Here is a 26061-nt window from a genome sequence, read left to right as displayed (position 1 = left end):
CTATTCTGTTGCAGGAAGAAGACGTCCTGGCTTCACTAACAACGATTCTAACGGGATAAACACTAGCCATTAAAGCACCTTCAGCGGTATAAAGGTATAAAGCTAGTAAGACACGGGTTTTATGCTGTGGGGTCATTAATATACTTTGCTGTCGTGTCATCAGTGAGCTAACTTGTGTAGCGTCACATCGTAAAGCGCCAAATTTGAAACCTGTTAGCTAGCAACGCTGCAGTTTCTAGAGCAGACATGGACCTGTAAATGTTTGCTGGCTAACACTAGCAGTCTTTATGCCAAAGTAAGCATATATAAATGTTTAGCGACATATAGCTACATTACATTACTTTAGTAAATATTATACTTTCCACAGACCACGTTATTGTGTAATTAAGACGGGTAATGTTTTTTTAAATCATGTGAAAATGACACTAGCTAACTACATACATTTTCTAGCAGATGTCGCGAAAACCCCGAACAACAGCTGCCAAGGCTGTGGAGTACAAAGATATAGACTCCGACCTGTAAGTAGAGCCAGACTACCAGTATACCAACGTTGTATACAGAGTATACAGATGGTAATAGCGTTATAATGTGCACACCTTGTCCCTTCTCCGCCATAAGGTCGTTTTGCCAGTCACAGAGTAGCGATGAGGATGGTGATGAATGGAGGCCACCAGAGCAAAAAGCTCCCCCCAAGACTACCAGAGCTGCTGCAACAGAGAGGAAAGCAGCTGCCAAGAGACCTGCTAAACCAAAAGAGCCCAAAGCCCCTAAAGTACCCAAAGCCCCGAAAGAGCCCAAAGCTCCTAAAGTGCCCAAAACGAAGGAGCCCAAAACCGTCAAAGTACCTAAAGAGCCCAAAGTGCCTAAAGAGCCTAAGCCAAGAGCACCACGCAAACCTGCAGCAGGGCGTAAAGCACAGGTATCCAAAAATCTAAAGGATTCTGTTTCATCTGGATTGGCTGAAACAAAGAACATAGTGAAGGATGACAGTGCTGGAGAAACACAAAGTGCTTGTCCAGAGGAAGAGAGGGTAGAAGCGACTGGTACAAGTATCAGAACGAAGGAAGAGGTGAGGAGGATTACTATTTTAGTATGATTGTGTGCTTTGCACAAACGTGTACCTGACAGAAGAAGAAATACATTTAGTAGCATAATCTACAAAACTATTTTAAGATGTATCTGAATCTTCTTGCATTGTGTGCATCAGAATTGACGAGTAGCAAAGTTATATTTTGTGTATTAGTGTTGTTGCTGTAATAAAGCACATGTCATCTGTCTTATTTTGTTTTTTGTTCTTAATTCTTTCTCTTGTTTTTCTTCTTTGTAGAGAATATCATTTATTGTGTCAGATGCCCAGCAGGCTAACACATGGGCAGATGAGGGGACATCACTATTCGCTCTGAAAGTAGAGAAACAGGAAGTGAAAGAAGAGGATTTCACTTTTGATGAGCCTTGTCTAAAGAAGCAGAAGACCAGTGGTGCCTGTCTGGGAAAACCAACTGTTTTACCAACATCAGAGGCTCAGTCTCTGAGAAATGAGCTCAACATGAACTGGGACTTGATAGAGGTACTGCAGGCTCTATTGCCAAGTTAATAATGCATATGACATTGTCTTACTCCCCACTTTCCTAAATGATTGCATAGACGCATAACGGTGTGTGTCATTCTCCTTAGCTACTGTCCAAGATGACCTGTGTGGAGCGATGGGTTTGTGTAAATATCATTGTTCTGCTTCGTGAGGAGAACACAGTGCCGTTCATGGTGCGCTACCGCAAAGAGATGATTAACCACATGGATGCCGATGCTGTACGAGACGTCCAGATGGTGTATGAGGAATTATGGTAGGCAAATATAACCTTTCATCACATGCTCATGCTCTCATTGACATTCATTAAATACCCAGAGAGGCATATTTAGGGACTTATCTAGAGAGACTTATAAATACAACTGCATTCTTGAAATGGTTACTAATATGTTGATTTTGTTGGTGTGTTGTGTTGATGTCTGTGTATGTTTGTGTACAATCTACTGGGCACTCGAATTTCCCCCAGGGCATGAATGAAGTATTTTTCTATTCTATTCTATTCTATTCTATTCTATTCTATTCTATTCTATTCTATTCTATTCTATTCTAGAAGAACTGTTTGTTTCTAGAGTGCATATTTGACTTTGGCCACTAGATGGTGCTAGTAACCAAGCTTTGAGGGACTAAACTGTATCAGTTGTGGATGTTACACAAATCTTTTTTTGTTTAGATTTGTGTATGTATCTGGTTTTAATTCAGCTGTCTGGCCAAGAAGACCCAGTCTGTAATCCAGACCCTGAAGAAGGATGGAGTTTTGACAGCTGAGCTGGAACAAAACCTGAGGAGCTGTCAGTCTGCTGATGAACTGGATCATGTGGTCAGAATAAAAGATTTTTGCCAAATTAATATCAATTATTTTACTGTGATTTACAGATCTCATTCTTGGGTTTGGGTAATATAATTTATGCACACCTGGAAGGTTCTTTCACACGCCACCTCAGTCAAGTGCTTGTTTTTTTATCTGCAGTATTCACCCTATAAAAAAGGCAGCAAGTTGACAAAAGCTCGCAGGGCCAAAGCACTTGGCCTTGAGGACGCTGCCTCTGCACTGATGGAATCACCACACACTCTGGATTTAAATGCATGGGTAAAAGATGGTGTTGAAGGTAAGAGATACACAATTGAGACATAATCAAACATAGTAGTGAAGGTTAACATGATGCTTGCACAAGAATATTATTTTTAAGTACAGAGGTTCTTTATTTATTATAGTCATTTAGTTTATTGTATGAAAAAGGGCAAATGCCTAATAATTTAAATGGTTATGATGTACAGGATGCCACATGTACGTATACAATCATTTTTATTTGTAGTTTAATTGCTGTTACAAATGTATAAGACTCGTTGAAAACCCACAATAGTATGTTTTCTATATACAGTGTGATTGTGTGTTTGTGTGCGACAGGTCTATCATCGATGGAAGAAGTCGTTACAGGTGTGGAGCATATCTTAGCTGATATAATATCAAAAGACCCTGACACACTCACCTACTTGAAGACATTGTGAGTAAAAGTCCACATGCACATTTTTTGTGATTGTTTTCTCTTTGATCATTTCTGTATACATTTTTAACAGCACTGTGTATTTCATGTTTCTCTATATTTCTGTGTTCTACTCTCGTCTTTCTTTTTCCTCGTCAGATGTGAGAAGAGCTTTGTGACCCTCCAGTCCTCTGTTTCTAAGTCAGCCCTAAAGGAAAAAGAAGAAAATAAACCGTTCCAAGGCCACAACAAATCAGGAGCTGAGCAAAACAAAAACAAGGACATTGACAAGTTCCACCTCTATTTTGACTTCAACTGCAACGTCCAGCGCATCCAGCCTCATCAGGTAGTCTGCCCCCACTTTAGCATTCTCCCAGCATAACTACTGATCATCCCCACCCTTCTCTTTGTCCTTGTTGCCTCTTAAGCACTGAGGCAAAGTTGGGCAGCAGTCTGGAGGATAGTATGCATATTTCTGTGGTACCATTACATTTTTTGAGTTGCACTGTAGCAGTCTGAATGACAGGTCCTGGCTAGAGCGTTAGCTATTTGTACTCGTATAGTCTCTGGAAAACTGAACAATTAATATGCTACTTTTATACACCGGTAAAGCTATTATTCCTTTAATGTGGAGAGTTTATAGATTATTCAGTATAGGTATTCTCACAAGTTGGAACAAATGTAGCACAAATAAAGAGCTGATGAAAGAAATCAAAAACAAACAAAAACAAGAAACTGTCTGATGGTTTACTCTCCTGGTCCTATTCTAGCATTTAAAGTTAAAACCCAGTTAAAACAATTTCACTGGTTCTCAGCTCTACTGATGATACACAATGGTGTACCTTCAGCAACGTGAAAAAATCACAAATAGGGAATAGGAACCTTTGTTTTAAACCTCAGAAAATAGGTCAGTTACTTATGCACATTAATCTCAATCACTTTTAATCTTTACTCTTTTTATTTAATCGTTTGTTATGGTTAAGATAAATGATAAGATAAGATAAGGCAACTTGACTTGTTGAGATTCCTTAAGGACGTTTTATCAAGAGTGGTGAAACGTTTTCAAGGAAACACAACAAGTTCTGTTGCCTTTGCTCTTTTTCATTTATTTATTCTCAGGGACCATGACCTAAATTGCTGAGAATCTAGCAAGTGTAAATTAATCAAAGAATTCCTTCTGCCTAATAATGTTTACAGAATTGCCGTGTCGTAGTCTAATATAGCTTATAGTCTATTATAAGTCTGTTATAGTCTGTATAGCTCTTTCTTACCCACTGTGTATACCCATTTTTTAGTCTTACCAAAAAAATAAAATGTTACTCATATTAATACACGTAATATATTGACAAATTTTAGGTTCTTACCAACCGAGTCCTTAAACAAAAAGTGGCCATTTATTTTGACCTGAAGGCACTGTTACTGTCAGGAAAAATAACTAACGTTAAGAAAATGAATACGAAGCAAATAACGTCATTTACACCTGTATTGTGCGCCGTGACTTAAATGATGCTCGCAAGCGCACGTACGCACGAACAAATGCACACCATCTGCTTGTGTAAATCCCGTCTGCTTCATGCGCGCCTCCTCTGAACGCTAGCCACGTCAGTCGCAGTTAGTCTTGTCTGCGCCTTCATATTTACCCCTCCTGTGCCCTGCTCTGCTCCCCCCTCCGTCCCTCTAGTGACTGGTGGGTTACTCAGAGTTGGTCCTGGGCCTCATGTGTCACCACAGCTTCCATCACCCGCTGTCTCTGCCACACCACACTCTCTGGCAACCGCACTCTGCCCTACAGTCATTTAGTCACATACACACACACACACACACACACACACACTCGCTCGCACACCCTGCAAGTCCCCTCATTCTCTCCTCTTAACATATGTGACATGTCCCCTGCCGACATGCCATTGGATTAGGAAGCCCTGATTGACAGGCGCCCTCCTGTAGTGACAGCTACTGCTGCTGGGCCCACGGGCAGTGGAAAGGGTGGGGAAGGAGGGAGGGAGGGGGGGGGGGGCAGTAAGAGGAGGGGGAGCCTGAGCAGATGAGCGGCGTTGAGGTGGGTCCCTCACTTATCTCTCTTGCTCTCCTTTCATCTGTCTCCCTCCCTCTTTTTTTTCTGACTAAGCCCTCCCATCCACTCCCCCCCCTCCCCTCTCCCGCGTACGCAAGGCCTTTAATTCGATGACTCGCCTTTGTCACGGAGCGTTAATCCACAGGCTGCTGTGACCCTGCTAGCTGTCAGATTCCGGCTAAAATGAACCTTTTCTAGCCGTCAAGTTGGCGGGGCGGTGGTAGCAGGTGGGAGATGTGTTTTGACAGGAGGCATGTGTGTGAGCACAAACTTGCCCGTTTGCTTTAACACATTTTTATCAAGGGCCCCGGCCCCGGTGGTTTGTTAAAGGCGAAGGACGGGGCGTTGAACGGGGGCGGAGTGATGTAAGAGTTGTTCCAGTGAACAAGTTCATGTGTAGGTGGCAAAAAAAACCCTGTGGTGGAAAACAAAATTGCTTATTGAATAAAATCCATCATAAGATTTGTGTTTTACAGATGGAGAGGACAAAGGGTGAGATTCAAATTGAATTTATATGTGGTTAAGATTACGTTTACATACAAAGACCAATGCATTTTGTAAAAGCAAGAAATACTGTAGCCAAAAAATTCTCCTGACCTATTTTTTTTATTTTATTATATCAAATTAAGCATTTACTGCCTGTTTGACTTTGGGATTAAAAATATGGGGTTGCAACTAATGCTACTTTATATTTTCTTCATACAGTTTAAGTAATCTACATTACTTGTCTGGTATTATGCTACCAAATTGCTGGTTTTATCCGAAGACATTCTAATATTGTAAATCTGCAAGTGAAAAGAGGAGCCAAGAAAAGTATTTAAAGTGTTTTCTATTGTAAATGTGGTCTAATGTAGCGAAAAAAGTAAACATTTCCCCACTACATTCCTTTCTAAAATGATCCAACCTTGTAATAAATCTATCCAGCATTAGTCTAAGTGTATAGAAAGCTCTGATATTCACTATGTCTTGAAGCATGATGCTCAGATTTAATTCCATCAGCTCTGATTTGATTTGAGGTCCTCGTCGAAAGGTTCACATTTACCTTATAGCTATTATCAGCCTGTACGTGCTCGCGTATGCCAGGGTAGATTTGTTGAACGGGTAAGGTTTTTTTTTTTTTTTTTTGTTAATGCGATTTGTGTCGTGATGAAATGGTAGTTTAGCGCTCCAGTCAGAGGCTCGCCTGCAGAGGAGCTTTGGTCTATGGAGCTGTTTCATCAATTAATCGCTCCTTTTTGATGGAGAGGTGAAGAAAGACAAGTTTCTTTGCATTGTCAAGAACACAAGAAACATCTGTGGCGTCTGTTTACTCAAACGCTTTAAAAGTTAACTTCTTCTAGTGGTGTTTTGGTTGCAGTACATACGTTATGTATTTGCTGTACATGTACAAATACATTTTTCACACTTATGAACGAAACACAATAGTTACATATGTTACACATACTTGAACCAAGATAATAATAACATGTAGAGTCATGACCATCAAAGAAGTCGTTCTTGTTTCTGATTAAGATTCCATCTATTAGATTCCTGTAAAAAATTTCTTGCTGGACCGATTGTTGAACTTTATATGGAATTGTGCTTTCTAAAGAATACTTTTCTCATTATTTCTCATTGTTTCTCCCTCCTTGAACACATTTTAGCTCATATTGTTGGAACACAAGGCATTCTGCCGTTATACAACCACATTCATCAGACCTCCACAGTGTGTGCGCTACGCGTGTCAGCCAGGTCACCAAGTGTTTGTTTATCCTCAATATGTCGGATGGTTAGATGTGTTGATGACAGTATTCCTCCAGAGGAATAGTGAGAGAGAGGAGGAGACAGACAGAGAGAGGATAGTTGCTGGCTGACTGCCCTCGCTCGCGGGGCTGGTGGAAGGATTAAGGGGCATCGAGGAGAGACAGTGTGTCCGGTCTCGTCAGAGCTTGGCGAGCACTTGGCTACCTGTCACCACCGTCTTACACACAAATACACTTTTCTCTCTGTCTTCTGTCGCCCTTCCCTTCAGATTTGCCTCCCACCAGTGACCCAACCCCCGACAGAAACGCTATACTGTTTATCACCAGTTTAAAGGGAGCACGGACGTTTTAAATCTTTGTTCGGGGTGCAGTTGTGTTAGCCCCGTTTTTATTTTGCCCTAATGAAATTACAGGATTCAAACAAGCAACAGCTGCCTTGGGTTAAATGGGCCGCAGCTTTTCTGTAGTTCAAATGTGTGCTCATTATGCAGACAACAATTTTAATGATGCGGTAATTCAGTGGTTTTTATTAGATAGAAAAGAGGATCTAAATAGTATATTGTCCATGCATCATAGTGTTTTGCCTAGAACATCCAAATGTTATATTTAAGTACTTTTTTTTTCTTTATCATCATTTCCTATTTTTTAAATACATCCCTGCATTTAACCGACAGCAGTGCAGGAATTGGCCTATAATGCATGACGACCCTTTAAAAAAAATAAGTGTCACCCTTCATTATACGAGAAGCTTAAACACCAAACCCTCCGAACTCAGACTTAGCGAGGCTGCTTTCTCTCCACTACTTTAATTTGACAGTGTTCTGCTTGCTTTCTTTGACATCACGTTAAACTTCAGCGCTTTGATGGAGATTGTTTGAGAAATCTCGTCGCAGTCGGCGAGGGGGCCCGGGGCTTTAACATGCCAACAGAAGAGAAATCTAACTTTCATCGTTATTCAAGCAAACCCGGCCGCATTAATCCTTATCTTACCGTGCCATTAGCTGTTTTGTATATTTTTATTTTTGTATGTGTGTGGTACATATGGGTGCACTACAGCCAAGGGTGCTGCTGAGTGGTAATGGTTGTGGCACCACGTGCGGGTGCGGGTGTGGGTGTGGGTGTGGGTGGGGGTTGGCCTCGCGGTCCCAGTGCTGATGGTGGCATAGTGGTGGCATTTGTCAGCTCGCTTCTTCCGCTTGGGCTCCAGATTGATGTCTTGTTTCTTGGCCCTGTTCTGTGGCAGGCTAAAGGTTCCCCACTGAAAAGGTCAGACACTTACTACTGTTTGCTTAACAGCATGTAACAGTTCCTCCGAGGGGGAACCACCGCGCAACACAACAGGCCCGGCCACTGGATGTACTCCTAGGCTCATCGCTTTTTTTTTTTTTTTTTTTTTCACGCTTGTGGAGAGTTAAGATGTTTTTCCTATGGTTGTTAAGAAACCATGTGCTCATGTGTGTATTGCAACTTCACATTAAGTGTAACGTTTAAAAATAGTAAATTACAAGCTATAGACAAACTACATAGAAATGACTGCAGAGTGGATTTAATGCATTGCTTCTCAGAATATTCATCTATGTATTTATACGTTCAAACAGTCCATTGCGTTGCATTAATAGGTGAAAATTCATCTGTGCATGTGTACAGACGCTGGCTATTAACCGAGGTGAGAGTCTGAAGATTCTGACAGTGAAGGTGAACATTCCCGACAGGGTGAAGAGCGACTTCATGCGGTGGTGCATAAACAACAGGTTAGAAACGCAGTAACACACAAGAGCCTTTGTTAACAATATATCTGCTGTGATCATTTGTTTTATGGGTGGGCATACGAAGTGGACGGGTTTAACAATACAGTATGACGACAGATTTAAAAAAAAAAAAAAGAAGAAGAAAAGAAAATGAATAAAATTCTTTGAAATAGGCACCTCATTAGTGCTGAAACATTAAATACTTTTTCAGTGACTCATATATAGGACGTCATTATTGGTTATCTGCTCATTTATTGACCAAAGATTATTACTGCTTTGTAGGGGAGATTTTACCTTGAGGAATAAGTGATTTGAGAGAAAAAAGAAAGAACCCTTTTCTCTTAGCTATAAGATTTTTTTCGTTAAAGAGCAATTTAAAGGATTATTTTTTTTTCTGTGTAGAACTGTATTTTATTTAGTTTTAAATTTGAATATCATAAGCTTTATGTTTGGAATACCATACAGTATGAGAAATATGACTTTTATTGATTGTTTCCCCATTCAGCTCATTTTATGCAAATAAAGGCGTTAGAAATAAGATATGTTTCATATGGAATCATGAAGCTGTTATTTGTTTGTGAAATAGTACACTCCAGTTAAATTGAACTATAATTAAAAATATTTCTTTGTTCAGATTGTGCTGAGGGTGTAATATGTGTTGCACATTTTCTCCTGAGAGCTTTGGTAGATAATAGATAATAATAATAAAAACTAAATCTCCCATGGTTTTGATGCAGGTGGAGGCCAAAGACATTTGCAAGAGAAGAACTTCGTACAATCATCAAGAATGCAGTAGAGGACTCTTATAAAAGGCTTATTCTGCCTTTCCTCACTAGGAATTACAGGTATTTTATATGTGCTATAAGCATTTTCTATGTCTATTTTCTGTGTTTTGAGCATTTTTCCTTTACCATACATTTATTTGTTTATTTACCCCATCTGTTTTCTCCCCTCTTTAGGACCAAGCTGACAAGTGCAGCACAGAAGGAGTCAATCGCAATGTTCGGCCGCAACCTCCGCCAGCGCCTGTTGGTCTGTCCGGTCAGGGGCTGTGTCATCATGGGTGTGGACCCCGGCTTCAGACATGGCTGTAAACTGGCTGTCCTCTCCCCCACTGGTAAATAAGCACAAATGTACTGGATTAGATGCAGAGTTAGTGTCACTTACTTTTGCATTAAGGATAATTTGAGCAGTAGAAATCATGTGGGCTTCTTCTATCCTTAAAATACAACGATAAGACGCCTTTAATATTAGACATGTGTTTCAGCCAGTAGTCTGTATTTAGCAGTATAGATCTTATGATCTCTGTAGACCCACTGGAGATGAAACTGATGAAGGCACTGCTTAAAAAGTCAGAATAAAAAAACAGACTCAGAGATTCAATCAAGATGAGGAACGCCCCCACAACACAAAATAAAATAACGTGCATCTAAAAAAATGAGTAAAGTTAATAGATCCATTATAACCTGGGAACTGGGCCCAAGATTAACATCTGCCAAGCATCAAATTTGATCTGAGTTTCCATTTGGCTAGAAACAAGATCTGACACACGTTCCAAAACATTTTTTAAAAGGCAAATGGACTGCACTTCCATAATTCTTTTCTACCTCAGTTGTACTCAAAGCATGTTTCAGTTTCTTCATTCACACGTAAACGACTGAAACTGCCATACAAGGTGCTCACAAGTCTCACAGTCAGTGGATTAGCTGCTCTGCCAGCTGAGCCACAGCCGCCCAAAACTACTATTGGTCATCAATAAACTATAGTCACAATACTCATTGCCTCTTTTTGTCATTTAAAGATCTGCTGCTTCTGTGTTTTGCTTTCTTTTAGACAGTTTGAAGCAAACATTTTACTCAAGAACTCGCGTAAAGAAAAAAAAATGTTTAAAAAAAAAGAAGAATCCTTATCTGACAGACTAAAACAGACGTCACTCCACCCTCAGCTGCTGGTGTGATTCACTCCGTACAGCTATCGTTTCAGAGGTCTCTGGACGAGATGACCAAAGTAATGTTAGTTAGATTTTATTTACTCCCGGTTCTTATTTTAAAATAATAATGGCGGAACATCTTCCATTAATGAAACAAGGCCTTCTAACCCCCCTTCTAACAGTTAAACCATGGACGAGAAACCATATTTAGTTTTTCTCTGATGACACAGTGAAAAATTACAATAAAAAGTACCTTGAATCTTGACTAATAAAATGGTTAAGGAACATCGTTAAAGTTGTTTCACTCATGAACACTTGTGCAGACAATGCGCCGACCTGATTCCTGTACAGAGTTGCTCTCCCACACGTTACGTTATCACACCACATGTCCCCACACATTGCTGACAAATCAGTTTAATTTTCACTTTCTTTCTTATGTTTCTCTCTGAATGAAGCCAAACCCGCACTTCTTGTTTATGTTGCTATTTATAATTCAAACCTAATAATGAAAGTACTGAAAAGCCACGCTGTATTATACAACGTGGAGATGAAGCCTAAAATATAAGAGAAGATGCTATTTTACTAGGTAACCAGGACATTTTTTATCCCCTCCAAGGTGTGTGCGCACGTTAGACACTAGATGGTAGCTGGCTTGACCCTGGAGAGCGAATAATGCGTCCACGCTTATGTGTGTGCGCGCTCATTTTTGTGTCTACTTTACTGTATGTCCTGGCACGTTTCTCAGTGGGTGCGGCTTCACACTGCGCGAGGGAATATCCCACCCTCTGGGTGACTGATTGTGTGGCCACAAGTCATGCTGACACACTGACAATAGGTACCACAGGCATATATCAGGTGTCAGGCCCAGCACGATGTGGTCACCGGTGTGGTGGCTTCTATCCCACTTCACTTCCCGTCACTGCTGTCCACTCACATCTACACTCCTCCTCGGAGGAAGCAGTGAAGTGGCAGCCGCTGGATTTCCTGTGGTGGCTTACACGGAGCAAATGCTGAGTTCATCAGTTATTTAATTTATTAAGGGCATTGCTGCCTTATTAAACAGCACACTGTGGAGAAACATGGGCTGTTTACTGTTTAACTTTATTTTATTTCCTCTCTCTTTCTGCTTGTCTCTAAGGTCAGATTCTCCATACTGATGTTGTGTACCTGCATAATTCAGGCCAGCAAAGAGAAGCTGACAAACTGCGCCACCTCATGATCAAATACAGGTATTGCTGTTACAGTCACTGAAGCAAATATTATCAACCGGGAAAGGATTTTGTGAACCTTGCCATGTTTTAGTAATGTTTAAGTTCTTTGTTAATCCTCGTCTTGTCCAAACCAGTTGTAGCAAGGTTGTCATTGGCAATGGGACAGCGTGTCGTGAGACAGAGTCCTTCTTCGCTGACCTCATCTCCAGATGTTACTTCCACCCACTGGATGTGTCCTACTGGTAAGGTCTTAATCCAGTCGTTACCGTGAACAGACGTACGTGCACATAGAAGATTGGTGGATGACAGTTTGATATTTACTGATTCACTGTCTCTCACACCTTAAATAGAGATAATATAACTTTAAGAAGTGATGCTGTAATGTTAGCATGTATTTGCTGATGTCAGTACAAGAAAGGCGTTTTGTTCTGACGAAATATGAAATTTCACTTCAGCCTTTATAACTTGAAATCTCCCACATAAATGTAACAACACATCGCTGATATTCACGTGTAATAGCTCTGCACCCTGTGTCTGCGACAGACTTGTACATACCTTGCTTCAGTCAAAGAAAGTAGAGCACTGTGATGCAGCGTGAAGGCGATGTGGACCACGGTTACTCTAAGAATAGCTTTATTAGATTAGAGATTAGATTAATACTTTATTTATCCCGAGGGAAATTTAGTACAAAACGAGCCAGCCAGGAGTCAAACCTAGAATCCTCTGATCCGTTGAAGTTTTAACATTCCAGTTTATAACACAATTATATAAATATATATTTCATTTATCATTCATTTATCTGCTGGCTTTGATTTGACTGTGTAAAGATTTAGGGGGCGCCCTACGAACTGAGGCCACAATCCTCACTGCACTTGTCTCCGTTCTCTCACCCAATCACTTACCGTCTCTCTCCACTACAACCCATCAAATATATATAAATAAAAGTATGAAAGACCAACAAAAACCTCTCTTCCAGCCCGTGTGTACTCGGCATCAAAATACCACAGCGCTGCGCAAAGCAGATTTCACGGCCAGGAAACTGTCAGTGCTGTTTTCAGCGGTTGTTGCACCACCCCCCAGAATAGGACCCATTAGGTATTATATGTTGATGTTGTACATTGCATTTCATATATTTCAGTAAAACAAACTTCATTTGATATTTCTCACTGTTTGGAAAAATCCTCAATTATGTTTCTTGGGTGCCACTGAGATCAGGAATGATGATAATGATGAATAAGAAGTGTTGACCTTGGTATGAAAATAAAGAGAAGTGTTGAGGACAGAGGGGTAAGGGATGTGTAAGAGCGAAAAAAACTGAGCTGAAATACACGTGGGAGTGAGAAAGCGGGACAGAGATGGAGAGAAAGACAAATTGGAATTTGTCCTCAAGTGAATATTTTCTATTAAAGCCATCTGGACTTCGTTTCGCTTTAGTCCAATTAAAGAGACGTTTTGTGGCCCACGTCGTGTCTGTGCGCGGGCCCGGTCCAAATTTCAGAATACAACGGCGCAGATCCTCCATCCAAGCATAATAACCAGTGGCCTCTCCTCGCTCCACCTCTTTCACTCTCTTCTTAGTTCCATGTGTGTTTGTTGACTTGAGGTTTGCAGCGGGACCTCAGCCTAAAATGATTCAGGGCTGTGTGTGAATGTGTGTGCATAGTTCTCCCGGTATCTTTTAAGTTCGCACACATGAACAATTCAGAGGTCATACTTTCGGTGTAATAGCCCATATTTCTTCACTAAAATTCCATTTTCGAGAGCAGAAACAGACAGAGTGAGGCGTTTATTAAGTTAACGTCTACTTGATTATTTTCATGACAGCCCTTTTGAGCACCTCCAGAGCAGCTGAATTTCACATCTTGATATAATGTCTCTCTTGTTCGTTCGGTTGCTGCAGCTATTGGCATTCGCGCTTTTCACAACACATGAGAAACTCAGACTTCTGTTTGATGTGGTGCGAGCTGAATGTCCTATATCGCCCAATGTGATTAACTGCATTTTTGCACACATGTGTAAATAGTCTGCCTTTTCCTTGGTACGGTTTGTTGAATAAAAGCTTTTGCAAGTGCATGAACTCTGGAGGAGCAGAAAGATGTTGTTTTGACATTAGCCATCAGAATATGGTTGCTGTTATCCAGATGATATCACTCTGGAGTCGTCTGGTCTTATGCCGCGCTTTGTTTTTGTTTTTTTTTTCGGACTGTGGCTGATTTTAGTTCATAAATGGAAAATAGATGTAAAAGCTGAATCTGTGTGTCTCGCTTAAAATTTACCCCCTTGCTACTCTTTTCTCTGCCCTCCCTTTCTCTCCATCTTCTGCCTCATTCGTCTCATTACCATTTACAACCTCCTCTCTGTTCTCTCCATCATCGTCGTCGGTTCTCAGCTCGAACGAGAATCTCGATTGTCCATATGTTTTTACACATTGGAAAACTAGTTTTCTGCGTTTCTCTTCTCCTGTCAGCGGTCATAATGTTATGCCTGATCAGTGTACTTCTTGGGTTGGTGGGTAACCTCAGATTGCCTGTACGCTCGCCGGCCTCTTTAGTAGCTACACAAGTGAAAAGAAATACATACACCAAACTGGATGAATTCAACACAGCTGTTTCTGTTATTTAGCCCCCCGACTAAAACAGTGTTGTCATAATAAGAGAAAGATGTGTCTGTACAACACAATACAGTTGAATAGTACTACAAGCCACAGCCTGAAAAATGAAAACACAGTTGAATCAGCAGCTCTCTAATTTTAAACAAATACTCAATGAGTTTCATATCAAATGAACCGGCCGGTGAGTTTATGTAATGAACATATAATCAATTAATTAAACATTCATTTATCCTTGTTCATGGTTATGAAATGTAGGGAAGTGGCTTTGGAGGTGGTATTCATTCCGCTTTGCTTTATTTGTTGTGGTGTCACACATCACTGTTAAGGTAGCAATGATTTCTTTTACATATATTTAAGACTCCTTAAATATATGGATGGAGGCTGACCTCTAATGTGTCAACTTTAACTACAATATCCCTTAAAGGAAGATGATGGTTTATCTATAAGGCTCTTACTCCCCTGCTGTCTGACCCACGGCTGACCTCCACTTGCCATACAGAAAACCTCATTACCTCGACAACGAGGATGATGGCAGTGGCGGGGTTTAGCGATGTAGCATAAGAAACAGCGAGGGGTCTTCGCGCTCACTGTGAATGTCTGCAGTGTAATTAATTGACCCAGTTTCTGGTTTTCTTTCGCCGCCATGTGTGTTTCTATATGCGTGACCCGGCAGGTTTTGATTGACAGGTGTAGAAAAGTCTTTCAAGCAGTCCATGCATCTGCAGCTGGCTCAGTCATGGCGGTGGAAAACCACCAAAACCTACGGACACCTTAAATAGACAAACTATTCTAGAAGTGGAAAGAGTGGCCGACTCTTTCCATCTCTGCCTTAGAGGCCACGTTCCTTTGGCTTCCCTTCTGGTTTTTTTCTTTGACATCTGCTGCAACAAATAGCAACTATCATCCTCTTGCTTTCTGTTTCCAAAGGAAAGTACACAATCATGTTTGTGTGCGCAATAAACAGTAAGAGCAAGAGGGAGGTTATATTATGGGAACTTTAAACATCATTACCTTGTTTAGCGGGGTCAGCCAGTGAAAGTGTAAATTTACCAGCGCTGAAACCTTTTTAGGTTATTATTCCAATTTATGTGCGATTAGATGTGTGATATAGATTTGGTTAATGTGTGTATCCATATTCTGTGTGTGCCCATGTAAACGCATGTGCTTGTATGTTTAGGTATTTGAGCCTCCATCTCCTCTGCTTTCCTCTGCGCTCCTGTCAGCCTCGACTGTGCGGTAGTTCATTAAAGTCCTCAGCCTCATTTGCACCGTCTGCTTCCTGTCTCCCTGTGAGCCTTCATTGTGTCACCACCCCCACCCTCCTCCACCCTTTCTTTTCCACCCGCCTGTCTCCCTCTCTCTCCCTGCCCTTCTGCCTCAGTGCTCAGCTGGAATGACAGCCAGAAATGGCAGCCTGCGGGACATCCTTACTTGTATTTTGTGTGTGTGTATGTGTGTGTTTGTGTGTGTGTGTGTGTGTGCGCGTGTGCGCGCGTGGAGTTTTTATTGCCTTAGTCCTGTTTGAGTAGACTCATCGTACTCATAGCGTCACCTCTTCCATCGTTTTTAGAAGCGTGGCCTTTTCTAGCGACAGCCAAAAAAGGGCACGGATTCGTGTGTCTTTGTGTGTGTGTGTGTGTGTGTGTGTGTGTGTGTTGTGACGTACTGCCATTTTGGATGGATAGGTGTGAACATGTATACAGCTGTGTAAGTGGGATAATTTCAGGATTATAGCAGGACAATTACACCACTCATGTAATTTAATTTGAGTCTGACCAGCAAGTTAATTTGTTGATTTGAGTTTGACAGTTGTTTTTAAATTCTTTGTAAATTTTACATAATGTGAAATTAACCCGTACTAACTTGTTTTTCATTTCAATTTTGTCCTGTAAACAGTCAGAAACCTAGAAATTCATGATGGGAAAGCAGCATATTCTCACATTTAGAAAGCTCTTCTCTTTGGATGTTTTTGTCGCTTTCAGCACTAATTTGCATGCAGCTCCAGTAAAACCTGGCTCATTTACATTTTTTTATTTTTATTTTTCATCCTACACTCAAACGATGGCTTACTTTAGAGTGTTTTATTAAAAAGCATATGACCTCCTAAAATATTTGAGCAGGTTGCTGTTATCACCCCTGAACTTATATTATATATTTCTAGATTTATATTGCGTCAATTGCCTTTGATATGTGTGTCTTGGATTGGATTATTATACAGGTTCAAATTCACTTATTTTCTCTCAGACCAACTTTTATTCATATTCAGTGTACCTGGTCGTCCTTGTTTATTAACTTAATATACAGAAATAATTAAACAATTCAATTGAATTATAAATAATTAAATAGAAACTACATAAAGGCTTTTATACCAGAGAGAAACTAATGCAAACTACAGAAGTATAAGCTACAAGTGCAGTAACTCAAGGCCAGTCAGACTAGACTAGCTTAATAGCAAGTAAACAACATTTTTTACATAGCTTTTTATCAAGCACAGAAGTAGTTGCATATTATGCACTTGCATAATAGATCTTAATATTTAGAATGGTGAGTATAATCAGTATAAGTCAAGTGGCTCAGATGTACCAGTGTTTTCTCTCAGCTCTCTGTTAAATCACCCAGTTCACGGTCCCCCATTAGTTTTACAACAAAGTAACCTTACATGATTAAGCTTGAACAAAGCCTCTATGGATAACCAGCATCCTGCAGGACATTATACAGCATGAGGTATTATTAAGCTGACAAGGTTTGTCTGTGCCTGTGATGACCCTCACTGAATGCACATTAGGTTACTTGCCATACAGCTGTGCCCCGATAATTTAAAGACCTCCTGCTGCCCATCAGTTTGTGACACATTAATTCAGGGGGAAAAAAAAAAAAACTCCACGCTTGACTTCCGTAAATAATTTTTAAGTTTGTAGGTGGCCCAATCCAACCAGTGTATATAAATGTGAGTGAAGTGTTTGTCCGTTCTCATTAACACGTGCTCACGGATAGCTCGAATGGCCACCGTTTGTGTCTTTCTTTCCGGCTCGCTGACAGGCCAGTGCAGCGTGACCTTGGCTGTCATTGTGTTTTAACACCGACAGAGCATGCAGGCTTTGTCAAAGCTCATAAGAGCTCTCAGCGCTGGTCGGACAGATGCCTGCGTGTGCATCGGTGGTTTGCAGTGCAGCGCTTTGCCTGGTGTCACGCAGTGCTCTGTGTCACCTCGTCGGACGGTGGTGATTCTAGGTTTTTGTGAGGGGGAAGCCGATCGTTAGGAAAGGCAAAAACATACACACGGCCCTGATCCAGTGACATGCAATATATAACTTTTGAGAAGATGGTAAAATTGGAAGTAATGCAAAGATCAATCTAGTAGTGATATCCTGATCAATTTGTGTTCGGCCAGTCTGATCTATTTTTTCTGTGTTGAGACTGGGTTGAACCGAGTCCTGATTTTAATTTTTTGTTTTTTTTGCATGTTTTGTAAATAATATAATTATCTAGATCATAGGTCTTCAACAGGAGGTCCGCGACCCCTTGGGGGTTTGCAAATGCACTGGAGGGGGGTCACAAAATCTTCGGTTGATTGGACATTTTTAGATATTTTTTAATTTTTCCCCCACAAATTTAAATTTCTTTAAATACACATTAACATCAATCCAATATAATAATATTAATATATATTTATTATTAGCACCAGACTGAGTTTAATATAGAACACGTATAGTAGGTAGGGGGTCCCTAATTAATCTCTCCATCAGTTTGAGGGTCCTTGGCCTGAAAAATGTTGAAGACACCTGATCTAGATTATATGTATATTGGGCAACTGCATCAACATTACATTAAACATTAAATACTATCCAAACATGCAGAGCTGGAGTTTTAATGAAATGAATAATTGGCTAACAAACCTAAATATCTTTATAAATACAGGTGCCTTAACTTTAACATCCACACAGAGAGCAGTCGTGTTTAGTCGTGTTCTTTCATGCTTGGTTATGGTTTGTGGCAGCCATAGCTTGTCTTTTGAGCAAAATAAATATTCCTGTAAGTGTTTTGAGAAATGCGTCACAGGCAGAAGTAATGCTGGATGTTTGTGGTCTGTGGTTGAAGGAGGCTCTTATGTTTGACTGAGATGTAAAGATCAGAAGAAAAAAAAAAATCTATTTTTTTTTTTTTTTTTTTTTTAAACCAGAGCATCATTGTCCAAATGTTTCATTTTTTTGGCTGAGGTATGCGACGGTCACTTTGCTTGCTGAACTAAACTTAATACATCATTTGCTCTCGCAGTGTTGGCATTGAGCTGTCACACATTTTGAGTTTTCGTCATGCGTGCTTCGGGTTGTGTGCATGACGGATGACAAGCTGACAGTGTTTGGCTGTAACCGGCTGATGTTAAAGATATCAGAGGGCAAGAATATGTGGGCTAAGGTTAGGGAGATCTTTGGGCAGTGGCGATGATACACATACACACACTGTGACCACAGCTGAAGGCAAACAGAAACCACATCCAATTTCTTGACCACTTGCTCAGTCGCTCCTGAAGGCTGTGAAATGACCGACCCTCTTACTCCTTTTCATAAACACACGATTAGACCCTCGAGGGCCTTGAAGTTACCAGTCCTGTTTGTTTTTCAATTTAATTATTTGATGAATACAATGTATAGATATGAGCCTAGTGAGAAACAGTTTGAAACAAACAGAACAAATGCTACATCGCAACTTTCTACCAGTTTATTTGGGCTTCTTTACGTGCGCCTTGTAGCTGTTAGGAGTGGAAGGTCGTCCGTCTTTGTAGTAGTAGTCATATGTTTTCCCTTGGTTTGCTCATAGTTAGAGGTGTCTGATAGTAATACAGGGCATTGCAGCAGAAACCACGCTCATAGCTAGCACCGCCCGCCTGCTCTGACACAGACACGCTAACGATAAGTCCTTGACTGTCTCGCCCTCTAGCTCACTCCTGGATGAGATCATTATTACTGGCTAGCTGATGGACACGGAGGACAGCGGTGGAGACTGTATTTATGACTCGGTGCGGGCGCGGGTGTGTGTATCCCCTGTCATGTCCTGTGTCCAGGCATGCCCCCTGGGGCCAGGCCGAGCGAGTGATGAACATACAGTGGCAGGGTGAGCGATGACTGAGCGGGATCCAGGCACTCAGGCCTCGCTGAGGGTTTGAGGGTTGGGCGGAAGTAGGTGCAGAGGGACGGAGGAATTTGGAGGCACGGGAAGGTCTCGGTCTCATTATGCAGTGTGTCTGTGGAAATGAAAAGGAGTCTGACTTAATTCTGGGTCCGAAAGCGGAGAATATTACAGCTGTTCATCATTTGCCATGCATATTTGAGGAAGACACATATAATTACGTATGGCACTGAAAACATATAGACATTGGTTGGAGCAAGATGATCTACAGGGAAAGACTGTCGATGGATGTAGGTCTTGGGTTCAGATACTAAGCTTGTGAAGTAGTAGGAGTGTCTGTAGGTAAAACCTGTCAGTGGGACTGATGGGGGACTGAACATCCCTCAAGTGACCAGGAGTGAACGGTGGGAGAGGGGTGTAGGAAGGAAAGGGAGATCTACTTAAATGATTAATGGAAATAATGAATAAAATCTAGTTTACAGCTGTTGGTAAAACAAGATGTTTATTTCAAGACTGTATTTGACATGGCTGGCTGGAGGTTTAGGCCGAGGACTTGGCATTTACAGGTGGTGGACGCTGAGTATCTGCCTGTCTCATCCGCATCACGCACACCCTCCTCTTTTCTCCCACCATGCCTCACTGGTGGTCAGCGTCTGTCCCTCCTGCTTCCCCTCCTTCCACCAACCATCCTTCCCTCGGGTTACAGTGTTCCCTGCGATGGTCTTGCGTGTTACAAACATGTGTGATGGGTCTGTGCAACATGCCATGTGTGTGTTTGTCGTTTGGGAGGGTGCGTTTACATGTGGTTCTTGCATGCGTGTGTGTGTGTGTGTGTGTGTGTGTGTGACACACGAGTGCAGTGCTTTCCCGCTACCAGATTGACATGAGTGTCTGTGAGGTTTTGCTCTTTTCAGACGAGCCTCGCACTGGCAGTTGGAGTTTGTGCGTGTTTGTGTGTCTGTGTGTGTGTGTGTGTGTGTGTATGCCTGCCTGCCAGCGCCTCGATGGAGACTGACGGCCCCTGACACCTGCCATTTGGACGCTTTTCTCTGTGAAAAATGTCATCGTCTTCAGACCTGACGTGTGTGTGTGTCTTTGTGCGTACGAGAGAGAGAGGGAGAGATGGCACATCCCTCAATTTGTCTCCCCGAGGTCAAGCTTTGCAGCTGACTGAACAATGGTTTCAAGCTGTTTGAGCAGCCGGGACAGAGAAACTTACTGTGTTATGTGCGTGTTTTTTTATATGAAAACATTTTGGGGTTTTAACATCCTGCTTCTAAGGCAGTAAATTGAGGCCAGTCCAAGTAGAGCGGTCGCAGAGTTGTGGGAGAGATCTTGCCGTTGTAGAATATACAGTCACGAGCATGACCGTGTTTATTTGTTACACATTTTGGTTACTTGTTCCGTACCATGTTTTTTTTTTTTTGAAATACACGAATGGATTCCAAAACAACTTTAATTTAAGTGGATTTACATCAACATGTAAACTATTAATGTGGACATACAGCAGTCTGTTACAACGTTATGACTACTGACAGGAGAAGTAAATAACACTGTCCATCTTGTGACAATATGTTCTGCTGGGAAACTTTTGGACCTGGTATTTGCGTGGATGTTCCTTAGACATGTACCACCCATCTAGACCAGACCAGACGCCCCCACCCCATAGTAATGACACTCCTTGATTGCAGCAGCCACCCCCAGCAGGATGCAGCCTGACACAGACGCACACAAAAACAGTTTAGGAACATCTCAAAAAATATGACAAGGTTGTACAACAACGCAGTGTGTTGACCTGGCCTCCAAATTCACCAAATTCTTTGGGATGAACTGGAACAAGCCTGATCCACAGAGGCCCCTCCCCTCAACTCATAGGACCCAAAGGCCCCCACTAACAACATGCTGTTACCAGACACCATAGGACACCCTCAGGGGACCCATGTCCATTCTCTGATGAGTCACAACTTTTAGAGGCACGACACACAATATTAGGAAGGTGGACATAATGATATGTCTAATAGGTGTATGCTTTTGTATTCATTTCTGTTTTATATATAATATTTTGCACTCCCAAAGACATCAGCAGGTGTTTAGTAGCTTACTTGTCTTCAGTGCAATTACCTTCATTTCAAGCTATTTGTGTCCACCTAAACAGTGAATTAGCAAAAGTTCAAAATCATGTTGCTTGCTAGCAGTGTGCCTTTTGTATTGTTGGTTATTTCACCGTGGAGTAATCTCAGTGAATGACGCCTGTACATAGCCACAATGACAATTCTGTAAAATGACAAAAGAAAAGCTTAAGTTTTAAGAGCCTGTAAAGATTTTTATTTTTTTTAAGCTAACATGTTCACTAATTGTCTTTATCTATTGGCCTAAAATACTTTAGAACATAGAAACTTCATCATCAAAGTACAGCACTGTTTCCGGGTTGTTTTTCGGGCCAATCTCTCCAAGTTAGATAAGTCACACATATGCAGATGTATTTTATTTTGCAGAATAACTAATGAAGTGAGTGCACTGATTTTCACTGCTCTACCACTGACATGCATATTGCATCTATTGTATGTAGCTTGGTGTCTTGCCAATCATCAACTTATCCCCCCTTTCCGGCTCCCCCTAACTTTTTATCCCATACATCATATCAGTTGATGATATTATTGCCCCTATTCTTTTTATGACTGATCTGATGAGCTGATTTTAATTTAGATTGGGGGCAAGAGGGCCAGGAGGCTGTAACAAGGTATCAAATTGTGTATCTATCTCCTCCAATATTAGGCTTGTTGATGGCCGGCAGGAGGCCAGTCATGATGTGTGTGTCAACCCCAGGGGTGCGTCTTAAACACAACCAGTAGGGGAACGGTTTGGGTAGTCAGTTTGTGACTTTGCCCCGGGAAGGGACAAGGCTAAAGGCAGGCCTCTGTTGTACAGTGAGTGTGTGTGTGTGTGTGCAATTAAGAGAGCAAACAAAAGTGCGAATAAATGATAACCCTACAGGGCCAGAAGTCATCGCTTTACACCAAGAGGCTACCACTGACTTTGTGTCTTTAAGTGTGTGTGTGTGTCCCTGTCCATGCCTCGACCGTCCATCTACACACGACCTTCTGCTGGCTGCCAGGGTGATGCCCTCGCTGTGGCGGAAGCCATGGACGCTGTGGTGACGAGGGCTCAGAGCTGTATCCATGACAGTGCCGTTACCCAGATGCCCCAGCAGTAGTCTTAATTAAGTTCGACGTTATAGGGGCTTGTGGCCACGCGTCCATATTCTCCTTTACTATATGTCCCATGTGTTCTTAATGACATCTTTTTACTTTGGTTTTTACTTTTGTCTGACCCATCTCTCCTGCTCTTTCTTCCTCGAACACACCGTAGTGTGGTCCCGGCTGTCTTCCATTTGACCTCCATTGTCCTATCTTTGAGTGAGGGTAATGAGGGAGCTCAGTGTGTTGGGTGTGTGTTTTTTTTTTTTTTTATGAAAGTTTGTTGCATTATTGAAAGCCGTGTTAACGTGTGGATATAAAGTTGGAACATGGAGCGTGTTGTGCGTTTGGCGCATTCATGTATATTCATATATTGATGTGGTATCTTTTATGTGCGCGTGTGTGTGTGAGAGACACAGTGTGTCAGGCTAATGACCAGCTCCGCTCTGACCTCCTTGAAGGTCATGTGCCAGTGCTCGTTAGTGGCGTCACCATGGCGATATGTCAGCTGTCAGCGCGATGGACAGGGAGATGACAAAAAGAACAGTGGGGCTGAGGAAGGGATGAATAGAGAAGATGGGAACGAGAAAGAAAAGGAGGGAGGGAGCGACAAGTTCGTTTAAATGTGATTCTCATCAGAAGGCCTCTGCCACTCCTCATTAACAAGATACTTATAATTGGCAAGGTTGTTGTGGCAAGGTCCAGGCCTCTGGGATATTATGTCTGTGTGTGTGTGTGTGTCCAACACAGAAGGCCTTACGTTTGGACATAGGGGAGGTCCTGACCCCCTTGTCATATTAGTTAGCCCCGAGGAAACTCCCCTTTCTTTCTTTTCATGTAATTGCCCCCCCCCCCCATATCTCCATCCACCCGAGAGAACAGATAGACTGAACAACATGACAGGTTCCGTTGTGTGTCACCGGCATTAACACGGGTATCAGTGTCTTTGTTGCACCACTGTCCTGTCCGTGTGGTGATAGACGATAAGCAGTCTACTTTAGACCGAATACATTAACACGGCCATTTGTATCTTTAGTTTAGGATCATTTTTTTCATCACAGAAATATGCGTAGTGTGATTTCATCTGAAATAATTAACCTATTTGCAAGTTAATTAATTAAATCTGTAAAGCATTTGTATTAAGTTGCTTTAAAATATTGGTGAATTCACTGTTTTTACACTGTACATTCTAGTTTATAACTTGTCATCTTTTCACAAAAATATCCCTTACATAAATATTTTTTTTTCAGTATAATACCTAAATAGATTACTTAAAAGATATACAATGAATGTGAAAGTAAGAAATACAATAATCAAGTGCCATCTAATCTGTACAAATGGTGTAAGTATTATGTACAACAGAACTGATATACTAACAGGATTGGTATTTGTAAGAAAAAAAAGCAACACAAAAAAATGCACAAAAATCTGTTTAACTGGTAAGATTCTGACAAATAGCAGTTCACCCCAATAGCCTCTGGATGGCAGTCATGTCACACGAATTGCAGCAAAGAGTTCCCCAGACTTTCTGGACTGTACTTGACCGTTCACACATACACAGAAAGAGACACTGGCTTTTATGAAAATGTCAACCATAACCAGTTAAAACAGTGGCCAATCTAAATAACAGAGAGAAAGAAAAAGGAAAGGAAAAAAAGATTGGGAATCTATACTTAAACAAAGTGTGTACCATTAGTTCAATCAGTTATTTGATTTAATGACTACATGACCTCTTCTGAACAAGTATTTATTGTTGCTCATTATAAGTCAATAGCTTGCGTACATGCTTTTGGAGTGTATGCTGTTCTGTAAATCTGCTGTGTCAGAAAGTGTCAGAAAGCCTAAAGGTATTTGAAAGCTTGTAATTGTGCTGTTAATGTTAAGGCAGGATGATTAGTCATGGTGCTATTTTAGCCGTCATGTTTGTGGTGGTGTCAAGGGGGCGACTAGAGTCAAATGAAGAGTCGATTTAAGATGTTGTCAGGTATATTATTTAAGGTAGAAGGCAGTGGTGATTTTCCTTAACAGCGCTACCATTATTTCTTTCAGTCACTCATATCTGAGCTGTTGTTCTTTCCTGTCTCTTCTCACCCCCTAATTTGCTCCCTTTGCACTGTTGCAAACGTTCTCCCTCACTGGTCAACCTGAATGGTATATGGTATGTTCTTTGCTGTCAGTCTTTGATTTTTTACTTTTTTTTTTTCTACACATTGTTTTCCTAGTATAACCAATGAGGCCGGAGCATCTATCTACAGTGTGAGCCCTGAGGCGGTCAAGGAGATGCCAGATTTGGACCCTAACCTTAGAAGTGCAGGTACGCCAATTTGAATGGATTTTATTTTTTACTGAGCTTTTAAACAGTATGTGTATGTGGCAAAACTTTTGGAAGACATTGTGTTCAAGGCCACATATCATGATTATGTTGTCAGCTGATTAAATGTAAAAAATATAAAATAAATAAAAAAAATAACCTATAATTTCTTATAGCTCATGGAGACATCTTCAGAGCAGATAAGAACTACAGTGCCAAGATTAATGTGATTATCTGATTTAGTTAGAGCATTTTAACTCTAACTGTAAACTATAAGATTCATCCTTTCACTTAATTCTCATTGAACCTGAAGTATGGGACACAAGGAAAAGGTTTATACCCATATAATTCAAAATTGGTGCAATCAAATTGTATTACTTTATAATTTTCTGTTACTCAGCACTTACTAATATTTATTTTTTTTTTCTGTTATGTGGGCACTCAGAAAATGTACACGCGAATTTAACTCCCATTTTCCAGCAACACTCGTCGCTGTCATATTATCAGTGGATTTCTGGCACTGCTATCCGGTTCTCCTATGTCTCTCCCCTGTTTAGCTGTACCTCTCCTGCTCCCTTGCCAGTTCTCCCTAACTCACACCACATAGTACATCATTGAAAAACACAGTGGAATAAAAAAAAAAAAAAAAAAAATCACAGTTTTGGAGAACAAATGTTTCCAGCAGACTTCCTCTATAAAATCCATAAATCAAGCTTGGCTGGATTATTCCTCGCTAGTTTCCTGTGGTCAGCAGCACAGAGAGCTGCAAAGAGACATATTTTATACCCCTAACGAAAGTAATGAGAAATCTACCACACTTGACTTTAGATGGGGTGGGGGAAACAATGCTGTTCTGAGCCGTGGCGCTATGACACACATCGCCCACCGGGGTATATGTTTTTATGTCTCTGTCTACGTGAGCAACCATGTAGCATCGTGTACTGTGAGTTGTAAGTTATAGACACCAGCGATGGTTGTTGTGTGATAAGGGGACACCTAGTGGTGATAGATGAGTTTCTGTTGGGTTTTTTTTATCTCCTCTCA

General features: G+C 41.2%; 1 protein-coding gene across 2 annotated transcripts in view; it reads left to right on the top strand.

Annotated features, from left to right (window-relative positions):
* Nucleotides 1–26061, top strand: part of srbd1 (S1 RNA binding domain 1) — a 46041-nt gene continuing 19980 nt past the window's right edge. The window contains exons 1-15 of one of the 2 annotated variants that reach the window (XM_047602276.1): nucleotides 1–94; nucleotides 454–518; nucleotides 619–1069; nucleotides 1328–1567; nucleotides 1675–1841; nucleotides 2285–2402; nucleotides 2553–2691; nucleotides 2991–3087; nucleotides 3226–3412; nucleotides 8530–8633; nucleotides 9368–9475; nucleotides 9590–9747; nucleotides 11699–11789; nucleotides 11906–12013; nucleotides 24929–25020. In XM_047602276.1, coding sequence (XP_047458232.1) covers nucleotides 454–518; nucleotides 619–1069; nucleotides 1328–1567; nucleotides 1675–1841; nucleotides 2285–2402; nucleotides 2553–2691; nucleotides 2991–3087; nucleotides 3226–3412; nucleotides 8530–8633; nucleotides 9368–9475; nucleotides 9590–9747; nucleotides 11699–11789; nucleotides 11906–12013; nucleotides 24929–25020 — 2125 coding nt within the window. In that variant the 5' untranslated portion in view covers nucleotides 1–94. Of the gene's footprint in view, nucleotides 95–450; nucleotides 519–618; nucleotides 1070–1327; nucleotides 1568–1674; nucleotides 1842–2284; nucleotides 2403–2552; nucleotides 2692–2990; nucleotides 3088–3225; nucleotides 3413–8529; nucleotides 8634–9367; nucleotides 9476–9589; nucleotides 9748–11698; nucleotides 11790–11905; nucleotides 12014–24928; nucleotides 25021–26061 lie in introns of both variants that reach the window. The other variant, XM_047602277.1, reaches the window with a different exon arrangement.

Source organism: Mugil cephalus, chromosome 13, assembly GCF_022458985.1.
Source record: "Mugil cephalus isolate CIBA_MC_2020 chromosome 13, CIBA_Mcephalus_1.1, whole genome shotgun sequence".
Classification (NCBI taxonomy): Eukaryota; Metazoa; Chordata; class Actinopteri; order Mugiliformes; family Mugilidae; genus Mugil; species Mugil cephalus.
Note: the sequence above shows the minus strand (reverse complement) of the source record. Positions and strands in the feature narration are given on the sequence as shown.